Source organism: Lepidothrix coronata, unplaced genomic scaffold (assembly GCF_001604755.1).
Source record: "Lepidothrix coronata isolate B3197 unplaced genomic scaffold, Lepidothrix_coronata-1.0 Scaffold10, whole genome shotgun sequence".
NCBI classification, from domain to species: Eukaryota; Metazoa; Chordata; class Aves; order Passeriformes; family Pipridae; genus Lepidothrix; species Lepidothrix coronata.
In genome coordinates this window covers 6,014,229-6,041,120 of record NW_016690190.1, presented here as the reverse complement: position 1 = coordinate 6,041,120, position 26,892 = coordinate 6,014,229, and the positions used below count along the sequence as shown (strand labels likewise).

The window sequence follows — 26,892 nt, the reverse complement described above, 5'->3', positions numbered from 1 at the left end:
AGGATTTTAAAATAGTTGAAAAACTACAGGTGGGAATTAAAAAAAAGTCACAGATGATGAAAGCGTGTTGTCCATCAAGCAATCTCACAAGTGACTTCCATCTAACTCAGTGCAAAAATTAACAGCAAAACAAGTGAAAAAAGTAATAAAGGGAATATATAACTAGGAAATCTAATATTTCTTTTTAAAGGGATGAATAAAATGCAAAGTGTGGTTATAGTCTGAAGAGTACAAAACATGGATAACCTTATTTTATTCATTATATATCTTGTTATTACACTAAAATAAAAAAGAATAGTATTAGCTCTTGTAAGTTCAACAGAAGAACAAGGGTGGGCTGAGAGAATCAGTTGATTGCACTTTGCCTGTTCATCAACATCCACCACCACCTTCTTCCACACTGGGATGCAATAATTCAGCAGTCAGAAGGTGATGATTTTCGGATTTGACACCAGCTTAGCAACATGGGGAAAAAAAAAAAAAAGAACGTGAAACAAATTCTTGTCTTTCAGCCTTGGAGCCACTGTGTTTGCCAGGGAACTGGAGTGGAAGCTCATTTCCAGTTACTTTTCTGATTATAACCACACTTCCAAGCGCTACAGGGACGTGCTCCTACTCTATGAGAAAGGGAGAGGTTTGAGGCGCCGTGAAGACAGAGGTTCCTCATGCTAGCAACATCTCAAAAGCAGCTTTCAACAACAAAAACTAAAACATACCAGGCAGCATTCAGAGAAGGATTTTTTAGGAGGCCGTGCAGGAGGGGGTGGTCCCTGATCCCACTCCCAGAAGGCCATTGAGTTCTGACGAAGCAAAAGCTCCTCCGATGGCTAAGAGGAGGCAGATGCCCCAATGGCAGAACAGCCAGAAAGAAAGAGGAGACAAAGCAAAAGAAGCATGCATATGATCCACAGCCAAAAAAAGAAAAAAGTAAATACATGACAAAGTATTGAAAAGGCTCTGCCGAGATACACACGAGGCACTGTTTAAAATATACTTGCAAAGCCATATTAGCAAAAATAGCAACAAATATGTAAAAGTGCTGTTTTGCTGTGTTTCCACTGAAACATCATTTGAAGCTATGGTTGAAGAGTCCACTCATCTGCTCAGGTTCTTTCAGAGGGCAAACTCCAACACTGGTCAACATTATTCGGCAAGATTTACCACAAAACAGCATGAGTGTTTTATTTTTGCTATTGACGTACAAAAGCAGCACATGGACATCAACGGAAAAATGTGGCAGAAAATATTTAACGAAGGACAAGGAACTGAAAAGATGGGAAAGAAATGCATGTATGTGACTGACATTTATAAGATGCATGGGAGTTTCCAAGCTTTAGGCATAAAAAGGCCCCAAAGTCTTAACCTTTCAAACAGGCTTACTCATGTCAGGAATCTACGCAAGAGAAAGAAAAAAAAATTCCTTTAAAAGAAAGGAAAGAACCCTGCCTCATTCGCTTCTACAGCACTGACATTTATTCAAGGGCTTGACTTTTCCAGAGACCTGGCTAGAGCTCAGCAGCTGCACTCAGGAAAGCACCAGGGCTCTGCTGCCTGCATTCAGCAGCACAACCAGGGTCTAAAACAGCAAATAAGCCGTTTTTTCTGATGACAATGGGGCTGTCTTTTTCCTAAATAATAAAAGCACTTTATTTATGTTGCGTACTTTGAAGTTGTACAACATATACAAGCATCTGTGACAAGTGAAGCCGCATCTAAATGTCTACAGAGACCCAAACAAATATCACAGTAGCCACAAAACTGCCCTAAGCAATAAGCACATTGTTTGTCCAAACCTCCACCTCCTGGATCACAGCTTGTGCTGCCTGCAGATGATGCCACCTACCTCCCTCAGATCGTTGTCCAAGCCGATGTGCTCCGAGTGCTGCCGCAGGCGGTCCTTCCTGCGCTGTGTGGTGGTGCTGCGGCTGGCCCAGCGGCTGGGAAGTCAGAGAGAGAGAAGACACACATGAGCAGCAAAAAAAAAAAAAAAAATCAGGAGGAAAAGCCTGGGTCAGGAGCCACAGACATCCGATGGGGCTGCAGCAAGAGAAGGAGAAGCCCGAACTTGGACCGTGCAGTAAGCACGAGTGCAAAGTGGTGCCTGATCTCCCCATGGTAAGCCATCTGGCAGACAACAGGCCACTGTGCACCCAAGGGACAAAAATCCTCATGGAAACGTGCCCACTGCCTGCCATGGTCTGCAGTGAGAGCTCCTGGCATCCAAAACACAGGTCATGCAGCACCACTGATGCCACCACCAGGTAAACTGTTGTACTTAACTACCCAACACCACTGCGTTTGATGAAGTTTGATAAAAACAGTGTCTGTAGAAACAAACAAAATTACAATGATGTATTTTGAGCAGCAACTTCTATGATTTCCCTCTTTTGTGAGAAGTGCTACTTGTCCTTTCTGGACTTCTAGGAACTATTTGAGAGAAATTTCTCATTGCAATAGTAACTACTGTGATATTGATGTTCCTGGGATTAATCATGTTGCTATCTTCACTTTCTGTTTTTTTGCATCAGGTTTCTAAATACCAAAAAACCCCCTCGTTATTTTCCACATGTTCATATACGTCCAGTTGAATTTTTCCTCATCTGAAGCTGTCACCTGAAAGCAGCCACCTGGTAACCAGGTTTGAAACTGGGCAACTTTGAAGCTCTCAAGTGTCCAAATTCCTTTATACCAAATCCTTGACAACAAAAATGCTCAACTGGTGCAGAGAAAATGAAGTTAATGCAATATTTATAAAAGAAAGCGGAAATAACACTGTATAAAGCAAACTATCAAGTATTAAAAATAAGCAGTTTAATGCACATAAAGGCTATATCTTCAGAATATCACTTGATTACTGTAGTTGTGTTTATTAAACTTAAAATTATCTTTCAAATACAGTTTAAAAAAAGCCTTTAAGTGTATAGCCTTTCAGTCAATTCATGAAGTCACCTGCCTCTCTCCTGCACTCCGAAGATAAAGAGTGAAACCAAGGTGAAAGAGAACACAAATCCTGTTCAGAGCAGTGCTCCAGCTCTGGTGCCTGGCAGGATGTATGAAAAAGGCTCTACCTACAGGAGGAAACTGCCTGGAAGAATTTGAGGGGATAACCTTAATCTGGAAGAAAAAAACAAAAAATAATAAATAATTAAAAAAAAAAAAGGCAATAAAAAGAAAACAAAACCCACACTTGCCAACCTCAGCACTTGAGTCAAAGGGACCAAAGGGACCCTTCAAAATCCATCTCCATCCTGGCCCCTCTACTCCAGACTGATGTGTCCATGCTGGGCACCATGCCAGAACAACTGCTCTGAGATGGCTTTTTCTATAGGAACTGTGATCAACAGGCAGAGCCCCTCAGGATTTGGGTTCTCTGCTTTGATAGATCTATACAGAGGGCACCTGTAGATGTCCACATCAAAGACAGAAGTGTGTGCTTGGTGAGACTCTCCACATTGGTGATATTGGTGAGAACAGCAGTCTCCAGATCCCAAATCCATCAATTTCTCTGTATGCACCCCAAACAAGAGCATACACAAATAAGATCTGGGATCTGAACTGTTGGGCAAGGAGTTTCAGCTGGTGACATAGGCAGATACATGCCAGGGGGAGAAAACTCTTGCACTGAGCTGGACTTGGTCTGACATGTCTGGCAGACCATTTGGGATGGGTAGGGAGAGGAGCCTGACCCAAGAGAAGTACAGAGATATGACCCCTGATAAACAAACCCTCCTGTTTCCAGAGAGAAGGACTTTGCATACATGTACCTAACTAACTATCTCCACCAATTCCTCTGGTGGGTCGACTGAAGACTGAATTTTGGCTAACTGCACCAATAAAAAGGGGAGAAAAAAAGTCATAGGAACTATAGTTTTTATAGTCAAACTGAAGTCCCGTCCTACCTCCCAAGTAACATCAAGAAAACAAGTACAAAGGAAGAAATCTGGGTCTGCATGTAATTACGGTTTTTCACCTCAGCATCCCATACAACAAGGAATTTATTTTTAAAGCAATGTAGCCTCAAGTCTCTGGTAACTAAATGAAACAGCCCAATAGGTGTCTGCACAGTAAATGCCGATACCTTCTCAGAGGAATACACTACTGACATAAGTGTCTCTGCACCTCTGCAGAAGTCTTAAAAATAAACAGCCCCTGAGTTTATTAAGTCACAATTTTAAATTTTTTTTTTTCAGAAGCAATAGCCAAAACCTTATTAGATGACTGAAAAGGGAGAAATAAAATCCTACATTTTAATAATCTCAACAAGTAGAAATGTAGCACAAAACCCCACACCCCTGAACAGAAGATAGCAGACATAAAAGTGACTTTAGCTACCCGGCTCTGGAGACCTTCCATTTACTGCAAGCCAGTACCACGTTTATGTTTCACATGATAGAATGCCAATAACACATTGGAAAGTTAAGCTATAGATCAAACATTACCCATATAATATTTTTATGCTCCAATTTATATGGTAGTTTCTGAACTGTAGACAGAGCTTGGATCCCTCTCCATCTGCATTTCTGCAGTTACTGGAAGACAAAAGAATTGCTAGAACTGTCCTTTGAGGGAACACGTCTCACCAAAGGTGAAAGCAGAATGAAAGCTACAGAATAATTACAGCTACTACACCATCATTAAAGCATCTTCAGTTCATTCCAGCGCCGTACTTCATCTGGGAGAAGGCACAGACTATTCTCCAGATTATTAATCAGAACCATTTGAACATTTTAAGGATACAAACGTAAAGATCATTGGGTGTTAATGAAAAAAATGACTGCTGCTCATTAGCTGGAGCAATTACACACGCAGTGAGCTGCACGTTCCTTCTTCCTCAACCTCTAAGCTGAGGGAGAGGAGCTGTTGAGACACTGAGTGAGGTCTGTGCATTGAGATGCTGCTCTGAATCTCTCCAGGAGATTTCATGAAGATCTAACAGCAGATAAGCAGGATTAAGCAGCTAAATCTTTTAAAGCCTTTTCTTTACTGGGCCAAATAGAATTTTCCCAAAACAATGCTTCAATATTATAACAACTGCTCCTCTTACAAGCAGCAACTGCATTTTAAATTACTCTTCCTCTCCTTTTGATCACTCAGAGTGATTTTAAGGGGTATAAAACCCCATCCCAGCAGCCACACCACCTTCCCCGGGCTGTTGAAATCCCATCCGGGTGCTCCTCTTGGCGCTGCCGTCAGCTACTGCTGTATTCACACCTCAGCCAAAGCAGTGAGCAAAGCTGTAATCCCACCAGCAAACACCTGCTTGTCAGCCCTTAGTCTTGGGCTTTTCAGCTGAACCACTACCACCCATGTCCTTATGGAGCAGGTACTTGAGGAGACCAAGCCCTCCTGGCTGGTCCCTACCTTGGAGGGATGAGCCTGGCACCTGGGAGTGCACAGCACTGCAGTGCTGCTGCTCAGCCTGGATGCTGCCCAAGTTGTTCCTGACCCACAAAATGCCCTCTCCCCTTCATTTTTTGCTGGTAGAGCCATGAGCATGGACTACAGGCATGTTTCATTTACTCCTCACAGCGGAAGCATTGCTACAAGCACCAAGTCTCTGGGGATTAAGCAGACGCAGCTCAGGCACAGCGTTGTGGGGAGCCCAGGGACAAACTGCCTACATGGAGAAGTGAGAAAAGGCTTGTTTCAGTATGGTATGTCTGCCTGTATCTAACTCCCACGTTCACAGATGAATGGTCCTCACCTTCAGGGACTGCGAGAAAGCAGGGATATTTCAGAGGAGGGATCAGGGAAGACTGTGCTCTGTTCAGTATAGAGAAATGAAATGAAGGCATCTCATAATAAGATCCTTGTAGCACGAAAACAGTGAATTTCAGTCAGCGTTGTTTAATATCAAATGAGACACAACAAGCATAGGAATAGGTTTGCAGAGGTTGGAGGAAATGTAATAGTGACACTTGCAAATGAAGATACTTAACCTGTGATGCTTGATTTCTATAACAGAAGTGGTAAGGTAGTCAGCATCAAAGCTGTCAGAAACAATCTAGCAAAGCAGCAGCCTCATACCAGGGACTGGCTGCGTTGTATTGCAACCATGTGTACATCTCTCTCTCTCTTCCCCTTTTCCCCACTCTGCTTTTTAAAGCTCTACGGAGAAATGAAGAAATGATGTCTACCCAAACCAGACATGAGTTTAGTAGGCAGGATATATACTGCAACACATGAACATGCTGCTAGAGAACATCATTCACAGATGGATTTAACCAATATTGCCATCACCATGAAAGTCACTATCGTAATTTACAATCTATTTACAGTGTTAAAAGAGAAGGAAGTACACAAATGCACTTGTCTATAGGACGGAATCTAAATCTCCTCATATAAACCATCTCATGAGGCAGACTGCTACTTAGGTCTGCAAATCATGACAATACCTTTTTTACCTATATATGCCCATCAAAGAGTTACCTGTGTTTCTGTATCCACAAATTAGCACATACCTGTACTACACCCTCCACCAAATCCCCCTAAAGCATGCATGCAGCCTCCACACATTAAACACACACAGGCTGCACATGCAAACTGCTTGGGTTCAGATGCAGTTTGTGTGGGACTGCACAGAGATTCCAAGTCAAATACATGTCAGACCAAACAAATTAAAAGAAATGTCAAAACTGAGCTCCACCCAATGGAGCTCACAGGGCTGACAGGGGAGGGGATCCACACTATGAATCTGCTTCACAAACGCTGCTCTGTGGTAAGGAGAAGGAAGGTTCAGAGAGAGACCTACGCACCTTTCCCAGCTCTGATGTAGGGTGGAATAGGAAAGCTTTGAAACTGCTCATCGGGTGGACAAAGATGAGCAAAATGCCTTAAAGAGAGTGGTCTTGCACTGACAGGCTGCCTCACCAGTTTACATGAAAAGAAGTGATTTAAAAGGGTGGCACCCACAACTGCCATCTGCTGCAAGGAACAGCGGCAGCAAACCGGTAGCATCACCTCTGGAGCCCCGAGGAACCACTGTCCTAAGTGGTATTTAATTTGCAAAGTCCCTTGAGACAGTAGCACTGTTCAGGGGAGAGCAAATGGAACAGAGGATGCAAGGATTCGATCCAGTTCTCCCTGAGAACTTTAATTCTGCAGAGCTGTGTTAAAATGATATATTAACTCAGAGAAGTTAGTTGTACTTTCCCCACCTTGCACAAGTTGAGCAGAGGATCAGCAGTTAGGGAGACTTGCCCATCAGGTTCCAAGTCACCACAGCACATGTCTCCTATCTCAGAAACCATTTTTAAGCACAGATTGTCAGTCACACCTTATTCTCGAAAAGGCATGTATTTAAATACAAGTGGTTCATGTTTTCATTGCACCTGTCAGTGGTTTGCTGTATTAGGTTACTTTCTGTGTAGTAACTGCATCTTTCAGATTTTCATATGTAAAAGGTGAGCTTTTACTACTCACAAAGTTTAAATAACATCAGAGTTGTGTGGGGATGGCTCATTGCTGACTCATTTCATGCTCATTTAGATGCACTGCAGAGATGCTATGCTATATTACTTGAAAATGCAATTGTCTGGCTTGATTAAAAAAAAAAAAACTTAATTGAAAATAGACAGCCTTGAAATGGTACCCAGCAGATAGGGAGGTAATAAAAGACCACATAATATGAACCACTTAGTAAAAAAAAAAGACAATCTCTCATACAAAAACTAGTTCAGTTAAAACCAGAACAAATTCTGTCATCATATAGAGATTCATTGACTCCTTTGCATTATATATATATATACACATATATAATATTTTCTTAAAAAATTTTAACTGATGTTAAATGTTAGTAACAAGCAAACAGCACTCCTATTTAAAAATGAGGAGAACCAGAGCACCAGGCAGCCCTGGACAGTTCCCAGCTGGAGGAGGGGGCTGATGGTGGAGGCCACAGGACAGTGTCCTCACAAGCTGTGCCATAAACTGGAGCACAAAAATGAACCGACTTCATACACTCCTAGTGCATGATTTTTACAAATAAATACTGACACACACAGTGGTGAGATCAGCAAAATACAGATCAGGAACAAACGCCTGGAGAAAGCAAAGAATTTTGAAATCTGCTTCATGGGCAAGAGCAACTCATCACTCAGCTAAAGCCTGAGGTTAGGGGGCCAAGTATAGCTGGATTTGTGCTTGAAGACTCAGACTGTGCCCTCCTTTAGGGATTGCTGCAAGTCAGGCAGGACAGAGGACAGACAAAGCTGGGCTATAAGGGAGAGGACTCAGGAGAGAGAAATGGCCAGGGCAGGAAGAGGAAACAGGTTGGTCAGGGAAGTAGGCAAGGAGGAAAGCAGGGTTCAGATAACGAAGACGGGAGAAAAAAGGGCTAAAGAGAAAGGAAAGCAAAAGAGGGTAGTTTAAGCCATTTTGTAAATGTGTAACAAAGCAAAACCTTCATTGGAAAACCAAAAGCTATAAGAAAAAAATCAGCTCAGTTGTTCTTTGCAGGCATTCACTTCAAATCACCAGAATGCAAATATATTCCCATGCTTTGTGCACAATCAGTGTTTTCCTCTGCAATATTTAATCTCATTTATCAAGCTTCTTAGTACAAATTAAGTTACAAGGTAATCAATTAGATTGAAAACACAGCTTGTTTCATTGTTTTAATTTTGCACTGTAAGCATATTCCCCCTAATTTAACAATTAGCTAATCAGAAACCATGAAGTGTTTATGTAGCTTGGCTTTTTGTCATTCAAATTCCACTCCTGGATCATTGCAAATGCATCAGTCAGTAGAGCCCCAGCTACAATTTTAAAAGCCTGGCAGAAAACGCACGCAGAAGAGGAAGAAGGGAACATGTAGAAACCACAGTGTGGTGCTGAGGTTTGAGAAAGGAAATGAGGACTCCGGAAACCACGGCTCTTTTCCAGAATAACAGACAAATTGCCCAAGGGACTGCAGCCTGTTTTCTCCTGGGACGCTTTCTAGGAGGACTTCTGCAGAAGCCACTGCTTTACAAGGTTAGAGCAGCATGATGGGGGATGCTTTTGTACCCAGAGGAAGCTGCAGCTGCTCTCTGCAGATTCAGAAGGTTTTCCCATGATGTGGGGGATGTATCAAAGGCAATGAGAGCAGAGGGAGTCCCTCAAGTGGGACACCGCCTGATGGGAAAGAGAACAGAACTGGGTGAGGTGATTTTTGTTCAGTTGCTGCAAGCTTGGATGAATTACTGTTTTCTTTAGAGAAAAATAATATTCCTTTAATTTATAGAAAAAATTTGGATACAACAGTTATCATCTTTCATTTAAGTTTAGATCAGCATATTCTGCAGCTATACATCTTCTGTGGTCTTGATCAAAAAGATGATTAGGGAAACTAATCATACACCTGGGACCCCGTTCTCCAGTTTTATGGAGGTAGGGGGCTGGGGTGTTTTGTTTGTTTGGGGTTTTTAGTGGTTTTGATTATTGGTTTGTTGTTTTGGGTGGTTTTTTTAAATTATTTGCTTACTTTTAAACTTTTTGTTTCTTTTCAGTAAACTGAAGTTTAGAGGTGTTTTTCACTGAAGTTCTTGTTTAGCTAAGCAAGTCAACATTTCCACACAACACCACAGGGGAAGAGGTGAATACCAGCCCTAAATGACACTGAGCAGGTACCTGCACCCTAACAGCTGGTAAGAACAGGAGCAAGTGTAAGAAGAGATGCTCTCCTGGTTCCAGAAATGACCAAGCAGGTGAGCGAAAGCAGCAAGAGCCTGATGCTGGCTGGGCCCAGAGAGCACAGGTTCATCCCCTTGTCCAGTCCTTTAAAGGACACCTGTAAAGGGGAAGCAGGAGGAGGCAGCTGAGTGACAGAAGTGGGGCAAAGCGTGCTGCTAAGCAGGGCCGTGGGCTGACAGATGAAACATCAGTGGACTTCCTCTGATTGACAGACTTCAGTGTTTTAACACTTACACATCCTAATGTGATCAACCCTCCAGTATGAAAACTGACCATTTACTCTGATTCTCTCTTTTTCATCATTTATCCATGCAGGAAGCTTCCTTTTTTAAGCCCTCATTGTTTAGATAGGTTCAGGATCCCCATGCCTAATGTTATCCCTAAGGAACCTTTAAAGGCCTGCCTTCGTTTCCCATGGAGTTCTTACTCTCAGTTCCACCATCCCTGTCAGGTTTGTACTGAAACAAAGCTTAATCCCAGTCTGGCCAGGGCTCAGGTTCAAATGTACCAGGTTCAAATTGTGATCTCAGCAGTAGCAGGTTTACCGTTGGACTCGATGATCTTCAGGGCCTTTTCCAACCTAAATGATTCTGTAATCCTAGGTAATCCTCCTAAATCCTCCTATGTGCCTGTCAACCCCACCTCTGTGCCCAAGCCCTGCCCTCCAAGCCCCCAGCAAGCAAGTGCCAGACACCTCTTCTCCCAAACACAATTTCTGCCTGCCTAGGCAACGTGGTTTTCTGGGATCAAATACAGGATCTAGAACTTAAAGTGTTTGTTGTTTGCATTTTATCTGTGATTTTGAAGTAACATATTACACATACAACAGCCCAGCGACTCACAGAGGTATCTTTAGTGCTCTGCCTGGTTACAGGAACATTATGAGCTCTAGTCAGTTTATCAGCCCAGACAGGGAAGCAATAAATACCTGATTGCTGGCCACTGAGGTGAGCTTTTCAGCAAAACAGCTTTGAATTGGTTTATTTGCTACTGTTCAGCAACAACTGACTGAAACACGGGAATGGATTTTTTTTCCCCCCTCCAAATACACTTCCTTACAATATTCAGGACAAAATTTGCTATACTAAACTGAAGCTGCCTGCAAAAACAATTCTCATCTACATAGCAATATCCTTTGCATTAACTTTATAATATAAACACACAATAGCTACATCTGAAGTGTCTGGGGATGTAGCTGAAATGTTCTCTTACCCTGCACCCACATGCAAAGGTCCAGTCCTACAAGCAAATGAAACGCATCTCCGAGAATTATACACTGGGAAATTCAAATTAATGGAAGACTACACTTCAATTGATTTTGTGGTCAAAAGACTCATGCTGTATTTGCAGGGAGCATGAAAAAGCTATCTGTTTTATGCATGGGTGTAAATTCAGCAGAATTACACGTCTGAAAAGGGAGAGAGCGTCCTCTCAGCTGCTCACATGAAAACCAGGAAGCAGAAAGATATAAACAGATGGTCTTGAGATTTTCCAATTACAAACCTTTTTGGCAATATACAACTGGAGGACTTCCAAACATTTGTCACTTTGACATCGCTTTGTGATAAGTAATGGGATTTTTGTACTTACAAATTCTGAAACATGCTGCAATCTAAATCAAAATTATCACTTGAGGAGTTAGAGCCACATTTTAGAGTAGGTACCAATCTAACAGAAGCATCTCAAAAGACATAAGGAAAACTATTTTTAATTTGATGCTTATTCATAGATAAGATGCTGCAATAGAGCCAGAAGATATAACAACTTCCAGCAGGCTGGGCACACTCCCACTGTTGCTGACACTGTAAAACTGAAACTCATCATAAAGATAAGAGGCAGACTGCTAAATACAGCATCCCACAAGATGAAGAAATCCTCCATTCCTCAAGGGACCATTACCCATAAACTTTTGTCTCCATTTGCAGGATGACTGCAAACAAAGGAACTTTGAAATATGTGTACCTCCTTTTCTCCTTTTTTTTTTTTAAATTTCTGTTAAAGAATTGCAATTCTTTAAACATCAAATCCTTAAGGGTATCATTTGCAAATCTTATTCCTAGCAGGTTATTAAAAAGGGATTAGATAGCACTGGGGTGCACAAAAAGTGTATAAATAGAAACGAGTGGGAACCTCACACAGCAGCTCAGAGTAGCTTGTGTGCATGCACATATCTCAAACAAGAACTTGCTTTAACATTTGGACAATTGTAGCTTTTGAAGCTCTTGGATTTATCTGTGCTCTCACACTTTGACTTACCACATAAACTGGAAGTGAGAGCTTGAGTGAATAATTTAATGAATTTGTGATCACTGGTACACAAATATTTCATTTTTGAAGAGGGAGAAACCCCCTTGGGGGGGTGTTCGAAGAAAGAAAGATTAAAAAAAACTCACAGCACTTACTTTGTATTATAACTGTACAAATGTAAAGTGTAACAGTATTCCAGGTTGTCATTTTACATTAGGTACATTAACTATGTACTGGCATGCTCAATTACACAGCTATAGGTACCCCTACCTTCATATCAAAGGGCACCACAGAACCTTATCAGACTCAAAAGAGAAACCCAGGTACAGAACCACATCCTTTCTACCTTCACCAAGTTATTCTTCCAGGGTATTCCAATGAAGAAACTAAAAGAGAGCTACAAAAATCTCTGGGTCATGTCATAACAGTTAAAGAAAAGAAAGGAACAGAGAGGGCATTAATTTCATTCTGCATGATGGTGTGGAGGTTTTAATGCCAAAATTTCTTTCAGAATCTGAATTTTGGCTTGGGTTTCAAAATTATCCTATTCAGTGCAAACCAGCAAAGAAATTACTTCTAAATTCATAAGAGCAATGGTAAAGCTAAAAACATATATGAGAAAACAGAGTACTTAACAGAACACAGTTCTGAGGAATCTTCCCCGAACCAGAGCTGACACTTCCTAACATAACCCAAACTGTGGCTATAACTTCAAAAATCATAGCCCATACAAACCAGAAATGGAAAGAGTTGCTGGGTTCAATAAACTGAAAATATGCCATCCAAAATTAGGAGTTCTGTTCAAATGTGAATCTTCTGTACAAGAAATGTGCTTTTAAACACAGAAAACAAAACCCGTGCTTACTTGTTATTGGTGGGTCCCGTTGCCAAGACATCCGACTGCAACTTTGGGAAAAATCCTTGCTCGTACTTCCCTTGGCCGATCTTCATGTCGAGTAAGTGCGGGTGGATTGCTGTGTGGTCGATCTTCATCAGCCTCTGCTCGATGGACTGGGCTGCAAGTTACAGTCAGAGGTGAACAACCGCGCTAGAGAACCACCTGAGGGCACGCGCTGCCACAACAGGAGGGGTCATGCTCACATCCCTGAAAACCCGCTGAAACAGTTAAACAGTGACTTCAGACACGGAAATCTGTCACTTACGGAAGTGAGGAGACACTTGGTTTAATTTTGCTTTTAGTTTCTTTACCCAACACAACTAGTGCTGGCACAAGCAAGTTAGCTGTTAAGTAAGCAGGTATTTACAGGAGCCTCTGGGATGCATTATGAATTGGCAAGCGCAGTGCAATCTTTCCCTGCAATTCCCTGCTTGGTTTCAAGGTTCCTTCAGCAGAATGGAGACCTCTGAGGCCAGCTGCAACTCTCTGTGGGACCAGGCATCCCGCTTTGCCCAGACACATCTCCCTGAGCAGATGCATGGCGGGGGGAAACTTGAGTTTTGCAAACATCTGGCACCTACAATGATCCTCCTCCTGAAATCAGATATGCCATTACTGGGTGACAAGCCGTCAAAAAAGCATAGCCAACTGTAGCAGGGCCTGAGCAGCATCAACAGGATGAACAGATGCTTGGAAACAGAGGAGGCTACGGAAGGAGGACTCCCTGGGAATCCTGGCTCTGCTGAGACTAATGCTCAGTTGTTTGCCTCAAGGAAATGAGGGTTTCAATCTCAAATCTTGAGCAGGATGAAAATAAAACCTGTCACCCTCTCAACACTGAGTCAGATGAACTTGTGAAGGATTGGGGTGTTTGAGGGAATTAAACATTTAATTAGCAACTTTAATATTTAACTCTTTATAGCCCACCCATTAATGGGCAGGCCTGTTCTTTCAGCTTATCACAACTAGTGAATAAATATGCAAAATGTGGAAGCAAAACCCCTTTTCCATTTTTCAAGAACAACAAAGAACTCATTTCCTAGTTTACAAAACTGTGATGGGAAAGAAACTGTCATAAGATTTACATACATTATTATTAGAAACTTGGTAGGGTTTTTTTCCCCTTTAAAAAAAATAAAAATAAAAATCACTTTGTATGGTTCCATTTTGGAGAAAAGGAGTGGGTAGTGTGGGGTCAGAGGGTTTGAAGGGTTCTGAAAACAGCAGGTTAAACAAACAGGTGCTGGATCAGTGCTGGGGTGACATATATTGTAAATGGTAAATATGAAGGAAAGTTGGTATTACTATCATTTTGCTGCTTTTCACAAGACAGAAAATGAGGTTCTGGTGCCACAATATCTGCCAAAACTAGACGCTGAATAGACAGTTGACCTGCAAATTAGAATTGGGTTTAGACAGAAAAAGTTAAGCACACAGAGATTTCTATTTCTGCCATGTTTATAACATGTAAAACATTCTGAAGGAGTTAAACAAAAGAACCCCATGAGAAATGTGTTTGCCTCAGTTTATTAATATATATCCCAACAAATTTAAGAATATAATTTCCCTGTATTACTTGGAAATGAAATAAATACTTGTACATGTACTGAGTAAGTAACTCCAGTACAATTTGAAAATGCATTCTGTGACTGTAATGGAAAATAATCCAAGCCTTCAGTACACAGTGTTATTGTTCATTAACAGTGAACTCTACTGCTGGAGGTACTAAATATGCCACACAGGATTACATCCCCAGCATCCCCCGCTGCTCTAACCAAATGGCATAAGGCAAAACAAGGTCTTTTTATGGGAAGGGGCAGACAAGGCCAGTGGAGCAGACACTGGGGCTCGACTCCTTGGCGTGGCTGGCACTGGTCCCACCACCACGGTGAAGGAAAGCTCTCCTGGCAACAGAACAGGAGCTGCCTGAAATGAGAAACCCTGAGCCCAGTGCCATGGTTTGGGTTGTGTTTATTAATGGCACCAGCCCAGGAGAGCTCAAAGGGAAGGTAAAGGCTCACGCTGTTTCTGGTGTTCAAAAGCATGCTGAAGTTTTTGCTTAGGGGAGATAAGGGCACTGCTGAGCCCTCCTCAGGTAGCTCTAGAGCTTCCTCATTGACTGCAATGCTCAAATGACTGAGGACCTATATTTCTTTGTGGCTGACGCTGTACTTTTGAATATTTTACTATCCCGTCTGGACGTACCTGCTTCCTTCAAGGTGCTGCATTTCTGATAGTTGGATGTCCTCAGTGCAGGGGCCCTCACATTATACAGCTTTATTTTCTCAATTCGGGAGTCAAAAACTCGTAGGAAAGGGTCCTTCTCTTCCCACTGGGAGATTATCTTATTATCTATGAAGGTTGCAAACATTTGTGTTTCGATGAAGTGTGAAAGGAATGGGAGGTAAGGCTCAGGTTGGTCCGAAAGGAAGGAAGCCTGAAATACAGAAGAGCTTGTTAGTGCCATGTTCCCACCCAGCGCTGACTTGACGAGTCATCCTGCAGTAGCAAATCGATCCAGCAGCCAGCAGGAAGGCTTGGGCAAGGCTTCCCCGCCATAAAACCACCTCTCAGATAGGTTCTGACTCCATCTACTAAAGGAGTTTGGTCACAACAGTGAGAAATAAGCAGTCAGGGAGGCTTCCTAACAGCTGGAGCAAAGGGGAAATGGAGTAACTGAAGAAGTGCTCACGCTGCCAGTTTTTGCAAAGCAACCTAGCAGCTATCACTCACAGGAACAAGCCCTGTGCAACACATGCCAGACCACCACCATGTGTGCCCACTTGGGACCTCTGGTCTGGGCATTCCAGCTTGGGATCATATCCCATATTAAGGTGTCATACGTATCAAGGGATGCACAAGTGCCTTTCAGCTAATGCTCTTTTGTGACGTTACACAGGGCAATTAATCACGAATTTCCAATTAGAACTGACTGTGGGCCTAAATCTCTAACTGAGCTTTGCAAACCCTAAAATTAACAGCCCATTTTATTGTAGAAGCACTAGCAGAGATTGCCTAAATTACCTCCTTCTTTTGGATGCTGCACTGTTTAATGCCTGAATACAAACAAACCAGTAAAAGGCAGGGCAGCAGGTTTTTTTATCAAAAACTGACTCAGATCAGTATATAGCCTGTTCCTCATTGCTTATCCTTCTAACATTCTCCTTAGAGAAGGACTTGTATGTGAAAAAGCTGATGGCTAAGAGCACTGTCTACTTTGCAGTCCCTAAGAAATAGCAACTGTGTGAGCTTCCCAACATTTCTCATTCCTTTTGCTAGCCTGCTGTCTCTATTTCTCCATTTCTAATCGCAGCTTCCTCTTCACTCCTGTGTACACACTGCAGTGGAGTCATAACAGTACTCTTGTGCCACACCAAAGTGATAACCTTCAGAACAACACTACCCATTACCAACAACCTCTACTGTGAGTTTAGGTAACGTGAAAGGCTGGATTTTGTTTTTGTCTCATGTGTGCATCTCTCCTCTCAGCAAACAAAAAAAAGAAAGACAGAAAAAACCGTCACTTTCCATTGCTACCCTTCCACCAAAGCCAGAGGAGCAGCCCCATCAGCTGGCAGAAGCCTGCCAGCTTGGTTTGTGCCAGCTGGGACAGCTCTGACCGGCTCCATGGATGTGCACCAATGTGCTTTGGCAGGTGATGTGGGCCTGTGTAATGAGAATGGACAAATCTCCCGGTGAGGCAGAGGAAGAGCGGCAGATTAAAGAGTGCCCAGGCTGTGTATACATAACACAGCTATGCTCCCTCCCCCTCCAAAGCACTTTTAGGTGGAAAAACGAATACATGGCTATCTTTACTTTGTCAAAGTTTTGCATTTGTTCCCTGTTTGTCAGCCATGACTCCATGTCGGGGGCAGCCTGGATGACAAAAGCCTCATAGTCTGCGAACATCTGTGTGAAGCGGTTGGCGAAAACCTCGCGAAGCTGCACGTTCAGTTTGTAGTCCCTCAGCTCCAGCTCCTCGCATGACAACTTGCCATCCTTCTCCTTCTCTGTCAGGGGAGTTGTGATTTTTTCCATTGTCACGCCCGTTCTTTTGGCGAGGGCCTGCAGGCGGGCGATCGTCTCGTTGCCCTTCAGCAGCTCGTACATGTTGAGGGCGTTGCTGGGGATGTTCCCGTTCTTCTTGTCGTTCACCAAGTCGCTAAGAACCAAGTTCTTGAGTTTGGTGGCGCTGTCACTGCAGTGCAGGTTGCCCTCTGGGGGGATCCCAAACTGCAGGAGGACTTCGGAGATTTCCTGGATGAACTCCAGCTTGTTGGGGAACTGGGGGAATTCCTCTGGCAGTTCGATAAAATGATTATCGATGTCCACAAAGCACAAGTTTGCCTGAAATACAAAGAAAAATTTCAAAATGGACACTTGAATTGGCTTCTCTGTGATGTAGCCTTATTTTCCCAGGGTGCTTCAAGACAGAAGGGTAAGTGCTCACACATGGAGGAGACTTTAGCTGTGTTGTCTAGCCTGTGACATTTCAGACTTCAGTCAAGCTCAGGGCCAACTGGATGACAATGACTTATGAATAAATAAAGTCTCCTGCCCTATCCTGTAACATCACGACTTACAGATCCCAAACTTTGCACTATAAAGATTTGATAAGCCCTCCCAGACCAGCCAAGGACACAGCAGTAAGCAGAGTAAAATAAAATTCTCAGCCCCTGTAAATACCTTCTGTGTGAATTACTGCACCTCACGGGCCCATTTATTTTACCACAATCCAACTGCAAGAAGCCTCTGTACCTGTGCTACCAAGGAACAAGATGTTCAGTGAGAAAGATGACATTGCTAGGAGCAAATTACAGAAGAGGGTCCCATGTAAGTCCTTTGGGATCATGTCTGAGTACAACCTGTCCACTGGAAATAGTGCCCTATTTCCCCACTCCCCTGACCTCCTGTTTCCATGGAGGCTTTTAATCTTGGCAATTCCTCTGCCTGAGATTTAAAGAGAGTGCTTTTAGCTTTGCTATGAATGGAGATGGATCTCAGCCCGTAAGATTAAAGTTAAGTGAAGACATTAATCTAGCAGAGCAGATACTTTTACTAGGAAAATGTCAATGGAGGGATGGAAGAACCCCATATAAAAATTAATTACATTGCAAATGCACCCTCAGGAATAATAGCAGAATGAAAAACAGTAATTGATCTTCTGAACTGAGGCTTACATCTGAAATTCGCTGTCTGAGTGCACTGTGCTGAGTAAAATCTTAAACCAGGTCAGATTCCCAAGCTGCTAAGAACTGACAGGTTTCACCCTGGCATAAAGCTGCAGAATGGGAGATGCAGAAACCCACAGGGCAGCAGCAGCAGGTCTTTGTTAGCTTGATTTGACCACTAGCACAGCTCCTCTGCCTTCTCCAAGGCACTTTAACTGTTCTTTACTTCTTACCAAACACTGTAGACTAATCTTCAGATTATGTGAACAGAAAGGACTTGTTTTCCTCCTTTTCTGAAAAGGTTAATTTTCAGCAGGACAAGACATTCCATAGCAAACATGTTTATAATATATCAGATATTTCAGGGACATGTTTGACATTAATCACCTTTCACATAGATATTTTAAAGGGTATTAGGATTCATTTGGTAAAGCAGAAGTGTCCCTTCAGCTCACTTTTTCATATTAAATTCAGTCTGTACAAAGAAAAGCATTTCTTCTTACAAATGATTTGCTTTATTTAACTATGCAGCTATTAAAGAGTTGTGGTATGTATCAGTATGGTTCTTTAGCTCAGGGACTGCCTTCTTATCTATCAATATTTCATTTCAAAGGCTTTTTAATTTCAGCTCTGCATATCATTTACAAAATTTGAAAAATGAGATTTGGATTCAGAAAACCCCGGGGGAATTGGTCTCACTTCTCTCTTCAAAAACATCTGATGATTAAAGTTAATGCAGAGAGATTAGTAACCTTAAGACAGCATGATGGCCAGTTGTTAGAATTTTTATCTCTAACAAACAAATGGTTTATATTTAGAGCAAGAGCTTGAAAAGCTAGCCCCTGGCCTGAACAATAAAGCAGTGCTAAAGCGAACAGCGCTTCACCGCCGCTCGCACGCCGAAGGATTTTTCGGTTTTTTATTGTCTACAGGAATTTGAGATTAAGATCTTGTCTGTTAATTATGTCTTCTTTCTTTCCCTCTCCCAGAGTTACTGGACCTGTGGTGTTCATAAAGGCTGATTTTTTCACTCATTTGTTAAACATCAGGGGCGGGGGACAGATTCTACCCCGCTATTGCTCTTTTCTCCCTGGTGATACTTAATTTGTTATTCCAGCGGTACTTCAAGCCTGTCACATTAAAACTTTAATTTGAGGAAAATGACAGCTTAATCCGCCAACTAAAAGCATGTGACTAATAATTTTTAAAATCACAGTAATTATGTAATATTAGCATGATTTTACTGAGGAGCGTAGCTAGATACCAGCTCTATTTCCTCATCAATGCAAACTTCGTGTGCTTTGGTGATTGCACCCATGAGGTAAAACTTGACTTGCTGCTACATGCCACTGAGACTAAGACTCAGTCACCTCCATGTAATATTTAAAATAGACCTTTTTAAAAAAACGTATTATCCTTACCCTGTGTGTATCCCTCCACTTCCACATACAAACTCCCTCTCCAGCATATTCTCCTCAGCTGCTGCTTCCAACCTGCCTTCTAAGTAAGAGCACATATTTGCAAGCCTTAGGGATTCTGCTCCCAGGAGAGGTCTCTGCACACAGCTGAGCTCAGCTCTGCCACTGTCATACTGCCATATGAACAGTTATTTTTGGGGTTCCCACCGATTTTAAGAAGAAATCCAAGTTAAAAAGCATGGCTTGCTCTGCTTCCAGTCACCATCTGGAATGTAGACAGGTTAGCCATATCCCAAAGACTTTGCTGTATAACCAGATGAGAATGTGAAGCAGTTTTCACCATCTTGGTCAAATTTCAAGGAGAAAAATCTCCATTTTACTCACTACCATCACCTAGGATTTTGACACCTAAATGAGGAAGATGGCCTCTCCTTCCTTTTTTTTCTCTCTGAGTGGTTCACAAGCACACAGTATCAATGCAAATCTGGCTTGTTTGAAGCCAGGGTGCTGGTCTAGTAATAGACCTCAACCCAGCCATGAACACACGGGCTCACACGAGGATAGGATGAGGCTGGCAAGACAGGGCACCCTTCGCAGCAGCAGCAGCAGGGGGACAGGTTTACACCATCTAGCAACTGCACCTGAGATCCAGATCCATAAAGATCATCCCCGAATGAAATGCTCTTTAGCCCTCTATCAATAGGACTGTGACACTGACAGAGTAACAGAACCTGGGGGGAGCGTGTGATGCAGGGAAAGCAGAGAAACTTTCAGCGTCACAGCAAAAAGCAGAAGTCAAGACAAGTAGTGGTACCCAATAAATTCAGAAATGGACCAAGAGAGTCCCCCTACTATCTCAATCCTGCTGACAAAAAGTCTCCACAACGCCAGAGAGGCCTCCTAACACCAGGCATGGCATTTTCCAGCAGGAATTCACACATATTAATAACACGTTTCAGGACAGCAACCCAAAAGACAGAGACTGACCTCCTGAGGTAGCTCCAGCTTGGAGCGGTCAGTTCCCTCCTTAGACTGCAGCCCCATCAGGTAGGGAACAGGAGCATCCAGAAAATGCAGGAGAGAGGCAGGAAGGATGGGGACGTACACATGCTGCCACTGAAACGGGAACAGCAGCGTTGTGATTCCCTCTGCCACCGTCATCAGACGCTGATAATCTAGACAGGGGGAGAGAGAGACAGATACTGAATTATATCCCTGTGTTTTGCTTTTGAAATCTGTTTGGCAAGGACATCAGTGACAAAACAAGACAGAAACCATGTTTATATGGTAAGATGTTCTTTTGAAAATAAGACAGTACTTACAAACCTTAAACTTAAAAACCTTAGACATTATTTAATTTGTCAAAGCTCATTACTCCCAGAAAAACTGCTGAGCATAGATATTCGTATCTTATCTAGATCTATTCTGTCATTAAATTAATTTATTAAAAAGATACCAAAAGTTCTTTCTATAGTACAGGGTAACAATACTGTAATTCTATAAAAGGCATGTATTTTTACAAGGGAAAAGGAGGAGAAAGAAATGGACTTCAAAGAAACATTGTGGTTTCTTGCTTGCTCCTGCCTGCCCACTTCTGCTCCACTTGCTACTATTTCTAAGGCTGAGTGCACTTCCCAGAAGACTTGCCTTGGTCACATACCAGCAGAAGATTACAATCCCTAAGTATTTAAAAGTACTGCTTTCAAGTAAAATCCAAACAGAAGCCTAATATAAATTTAGTCCTCAAAAATATTCTGTGTAGATAGTATATTTATATTGCATTGCTTTTCCAAATTTGTATTTAATCCACTAGTTCATTGCTTTGCAATATTTTGATTCAAGTAAACACACCATACATTATTTTTTAAATCAAAATTTATTTTGATCCAGCTGAGTTGCCAAAATATTTCAGAATTTTGGTAAGAGCAAATTATTTCTCAAATATCCAGCTGGCATGATGGAATACCACAACCTATTTATTAATATAAATAAGGGAATACATTGAGAACAATATTTAAAAATATATAAATAAATAAATCACACATTAGTATTAAAGAGATCACCCTTACAGCAAATCTCAAACTGCAGACAATCCATCTGGAAACAGGTAAAGACCCCTGGGTCTTGTAAGCTGCTGGTGAATGTGAAGCCAGATGACCAGATGTTTGCTTCTACCTCATCTTACAGCAGCTTCTGAATTAACAAAAACTCCCCCTAAATTTCGCACAACATGAAAGTACTTAACCCCAAATTCCTTAGGAATCTTAGTTGATCATGAAGAAGCAGTGCATCTCATTTAAGGGTAGTGGTTAAAGGCAGGAACACCAAAATGCAAGGCTGTGACAAGAGGGAGAGTCAGTTCTGATTCCCACTCTGGGCCTCTGCCACTTGTGAAAGCTGCTCTTCACTATTTGCAAAAAGAATTGTTCCCCTCAGCTTCAGTGCATGGGTATGTCATCAATAACCAGCAAGAGTGGTAAAAGGGACGTGTCCTCCATGGCTGTATCCAAAATCAAGTCTCATCAGTGCCAATCTCACAAGCTTTGGCTTGAGCATCCAGAAGACTTTCTCTCTCACCAAGGCCAGACCCAGATCCTTGGTAACACTTGAATTGCTGCCCATCTCTCCTGATCCCTCTGCCCCACTCCAGAAAATTAAAGATACATGTATGAACACTCTGGCTTGGAGTCAGGTAAGAAGGCTTTTTTCCTATAGCCCCACTGACTGCTTTTGCCTGGAGAGAAATCCAGCCTGGCCCTTCCCGTTTCCTGAACAAGCAAGCCAGACACCCTGGAAAACATCAACAACAGCAAAAGCGCTGTCATCTGACACTGCTCAGCTATTAGGAGGTCACTGGGAAGATACACTTGAATAAATATGCAAATTAGAACAACAAATTGCATAACCCATTCTCCTTGCTAGCACTTCTCTGTGGAAAACCAGCCTCGATCTGCAGAAGGTCAGTCAGCACGGCAAAAACATTTTTCATCTTGTCTTACCAACAGCTATTCACTCAGTCTTCAAAATTAATTCATGCATGCAAGTCAGTCTCAAGGTTACACCTCAAAATCACTCCCAGCTACAGATCAGCCATTTATGAATCCCTCCCCATGCTGCAATGGTCTATAATTATACATTTCCATTCACTGTCTTGTTGAGGAGCACGTATACAAACCCAACTTACAGTACCTACTGGTGAAGCTTAGGAGTCTCATAACATTTCATAACTCTGCAAGCTTTAAAGGTTAAAAAAAAAAATAAAATACAGAAAGTAGCATATCTTAGTGTGCATGAGAATTTCAAAGTCCCTTCTGATCTACGTAGCCACATGAAGTAACAGGTTTTGACAGCAAAGGTGCAAGTATCTTCTAGAATAAGGATTCTCTGATCTTACTCCAACCCATTCCCCTGTCATCAAGAAACATTTAGAAAAAGATACAAAAAGTAAAAACACCGTCTAGGTGATATCCACAGAAGGTCACAAACTCAGAGTGATGAATGGCTCAAATCCAGGCAGTTTCCTGAGATCTGTGAAACAAATCCTTTCCTCTTCTTGGGGCTCACCCACCTCATGGGGTGCACAGCACACTGGTGCAGCGAAAAGCCCTGCCATGTCAACAAGGAAGGTTACTGCCTGACTGCTTTAAATGCGTGAACAGAAAGTCACAGCCCACGATGATGGCCCACAGCAGCAGCTGCTGCCACCAGAGGAAAGATCTGACCCACACAAAATCATCCCTGGGTACAGAAATTAATAGTGGACAGCTGAGACCTAAGCCCAGGGCAGTGCCTGCCCTTCTCTTTGCTGTTCAGCTCAGGACAATGGAGAAAGGACCCAAAAGATCCTGAGGCTTGCCAAGTGTCCCAAACAGTGGATGTGTTTCTCTAAAGCATGCAGATGGGCTTTGAGCTTTAAATTTCTCCTGCCCTGGATCTCCTTTCCATCTAATTGCTCCATCTCTCTTACATCCATCACATACATTACATTGTCAGTGATTGTCCTCAGCACTGGTGAGGCCACACCTCTAGTGCTGTGTTTGGTTTTGTCCTCTCACTACAGAAAAGACATTGAGGTGCTGGAGCATGTCCAGAGAAGGGCAATAAAGCCGGTGAAGGGTCTGGAACACAAGTCCTATGAAGAGCAGATGAAGAAACTGGGGTTTTTTAGCCCTGAGAAAATGAGGCTCAAGGGAGACTTTCTCACTCTCTACAACTACCTGAAACAAGACTGTGGTAAGGTGGGGGTCGGTCTATTCTCCCACGTAATAAGCAATAGAACAAGAGGAAATGGTTCCCAGTTGTGCCTGTGGAGATTTAGATTGGATATTAGGAAAAATTTCTTCACTGAGAGGGTTGCCAAGCAGGGAAGGGGTTGAGTCACTGTCCCTGGAGGCACCTAAAAGACATGTAAATGCGGCATTTAGAGATATGATTTAGTGGTGGACTTGGCAGTGTTAGGTTTATGGTTGGACTTGATGATTTTAAAGGTCTTTTCCAATCAAAATTATTCTACGATTCTTCATGTTCAGAGTTAAGTCTCTAATTTGTTCACAGAACACTTTCCAAAAGAAACTGCTCAAGGAGGATAATCCCAGGGCAAAGTGGTCCCAGGGGCTTCTATTGCAACTGCTGCCTCCGAAGAGCTGCTTAAGCTGGATTTGGCACAGTATTGTCTCTCACACTTAACCTTCTCCCTGAGCGAAGAAGAGGGCAAAACAGTCAAGTTAAAAGAGCCTGGATCAAACTGCCTTTTCTGGCATCATCTGCTGGGGGCCCTCAGCCAAGCCCCTGTATCTCAATTCCCTGTGCAGGACATGTAACTGCAGCAGGGACCTGCTTCGCCGCAGGCTGCCAGTTCTGCATGAGCACCACACTCCAGCCATGCTTTACAAAGTCTGGTAATATTCATATCTCTCATAAAATACAAACTAGTGCTTAAAATGCAAATCCTGAGACATTCCTGTATAATTATGAATCGCTGTTTTCTGCTGGAGATGGAAATGGTTTCAACGTTTGAACATCAATTCCCCATAAATGTGTTTCTGAAAGAGGACAAAATTTGACAATTATTTGTCCTGATGTTGATTCTCCACAACACAATAACAGGAAAATAACCAATCAGCACAGTATTACAACAGACACTGTGCATGCAGAAATATCTGTCTCAAAGAGCTTGAAGTTCAAACAGAGGCAATGACTGAGAAAACAGAACAAAATAATCTTCCTTGCATTTTACAGGCTCTATAGAAGCTCTGAGACGTTAAACAATTCACAAAGCTCAACATAAAAATTACTTTTCCTGCTACAGAGGAGTCTGATATTTCAAAATCCTTCCAATGCTGCAGCAAAGCAGAACCAAGATCCTTCTAAAGGGAAATGAGACATCAGTGTTTTCCCTGTCAAAACAACTAAGATCTCATTCAGGTGCTACTTCCAAAACAGGTTCAAATCTTTGGTCATAATCAAACAGAAGAGAATTTCACCTGTGACCTTCCCAGCAAATGCCCAACCACAGGAATTTTGTATATAGGGCATGTGTAAGAGCACACATGCTCATTCAAACCAGAAACGGCATTCCTGCTGTGATCAGTACACGTTCCAGTTTCAACACCCCCTTCCTTCCCAATGAAAGAACAACTTGGCAGTATTCCAACTCTCTGTTCCTGTAACCTACCAAAGGTATGGCAGGAAGCCTACTGCAGAGCTGGAGTCACAGCCTGGATCCTCTAAATCCAGTCTGATGCTTTAAAAATAGACTGTGCTTCTTTCCTTTCCTTTTAAAGTCCCACTTTACATACAGTTTAAAAGCGCTTGGAAGTATTGGAGACGACAAGTTAGCTGGACACCAGTTCCTTTCCTCTACTGCTTTTTGAACATGCATGAAGTATAACTGCAGCTTTGCCAACCTATGTATTTAAATATGTATCCTGGAAGATGGTAATCGGATGATGTTCTCAAAGAGTACCTTATCAAAATGCACAAAACAATTCTAAGCAATACTTTTAAATAAAACAAAGCAACAATAGAGAGAAAAAAATCATCAATGAACCTTAATGCATAAAAGCTAATTCTTCAGAGTGAAACACCTGCACAGGCTTTAAAAAATTCTTGTGACGAATAGTTTTTCAACATGCTACCTCTTCAGTCAAAGTTTTATAAGCAATTGCTGTTCAACTGCTTTTTTTTTGGTAACAAGATATGAATTAGATGAGCCAGGAAAAACTGGAAAATAAAAATGAGTATTTTGCTTTGAGCTCTGAGCATGAGTCAGGAACGGCACATAACTGCTATGAGACCTGTCTTGGGGCTTCGTACCTTCAGATCTCTGATGTTTATATATAGCCTAGTGCAGATGAAAAACAAAATCTGAAATTCACATCTGAGACAAAAATTGTTTATGAAAGCAAAGGTTTTCAAATCAGATCTCAGCAGCTTCACAGAAGCAGCACATATAAGGGCTGCAGACATCAAAGCACCCTGGAAGCTTCCACCTTTCATCTGCTTTGTATACTGGCAGCTGCAATGAGCAGCAAGCCAGTCCAGGTGATTTTCAAGAGATGTTCAGATAAAAAGCACAGAAGTGGTTCAGGAAATGTTTATTCACTATACAAATCACCTTGTAGCAATGCTGCATTCAGGGAACTTGGGCAGGTGCAGTGACATGGGGTTGTAACCAGCAGCCTGTCCTGGGGAAGCGACCCATGGCACCTCAGTGCCCTTCATCCCCAGTGGAAGAGTGGATTTACCAGCGAGTGACACAGCACATGAGTTACTCGACAAAAGCAGAGTGGCATTTTATGCAAATATCAAAATACATTTTATGCAAATATCAAAATACATATTTTCTTAAACAGAATGGTCAAGATGAGCCTGCGTCTAATTGCCTGAAGTAAGAATTAGCCTCTCAGACTGGGGGTCAGCTCTGCCCACAGGGAAACATCCCAAGGCCAATATTCACCCAAGTCAGTTCTTACCCTTTTCCCTCATTGGCAAATGTATAATGTAAAAAAACCATCCCATTTCTACTTCAATGAATTTCCATTTATATGATTCATCCGTGTCACAGCCTGCCATTAATGGTTTAGCATAAATTAGTTTATGATTAAGAGCCACCTTAAGAATTAGCTCCCATTACCAGCATGGTTAAGTCTCTGAGAGGAGGGCGAAAGTCCATGACAAGGCTGACAAGGTGCCAGCAGGACACATGAGGATGCTCCTGAAGACACAGGGAGCCCCTTGCTTGTCCCTGCAGCTGCTGGGACACAGCAGGCTCCCAGCAGGCAGCGAGGTGGTGGAGAGGACACAGAGCCCAGCAGGGAACAACTTTGCTCAAGACCACTTTTGACTGCCATGATATTTATCTGGCATTTGCCATAACTAGAATGAAAAGGCTTAATTTAACTTTCTTCCCCTCATTCTTAAAAGGAAAAGAGGTTTCATCATGGAAAATAATGAGATCCAATTAATGAGGTGGTGGAGTGTGTGT

General features: G+C 42.3%; 1 protein-coding gene across 3 annotated transcripts in view; it reads right to left on the bottom strand.

The window, feature by feature from the left end:
* The window catches only part of DENND5B (DENN domain containing 5B), a 112,716-nt gene that overhangs the window by 23,136 nt on the left and 62,688 nt on the right, over window positions 1–26,892 (bottom strand). For all 3 annotated transcript variants that reach the window (XM_017804834.1, XM_017804835.1, XM_017804836.1), the window contains 5 exons: window positions 20,394–20,581; window positions 16,634–17,164; window positions 15,023–15,254; window positions 12,785–12,935; window positions 1,844–1,937 (listed from right to left, as the gene is read on the bottom strand). In XM_017804834.1, the coding sequence (XP_017660323.1) occupies window positions 1,844–1,937; window positions 12,785–12,935; window positions 15,023–15,254; window positions 16,634–17,164; window positions 20,394–20,581 (1,196 nt within the window). The remainder of the gene's footprint in view (window positions 1–1,843; window positions 1,938–12,784; window positions 12,936–15,022; window positions 15,255–16,633; window positions 17,165–20,393; window positions 20,582–26,892) is intronic.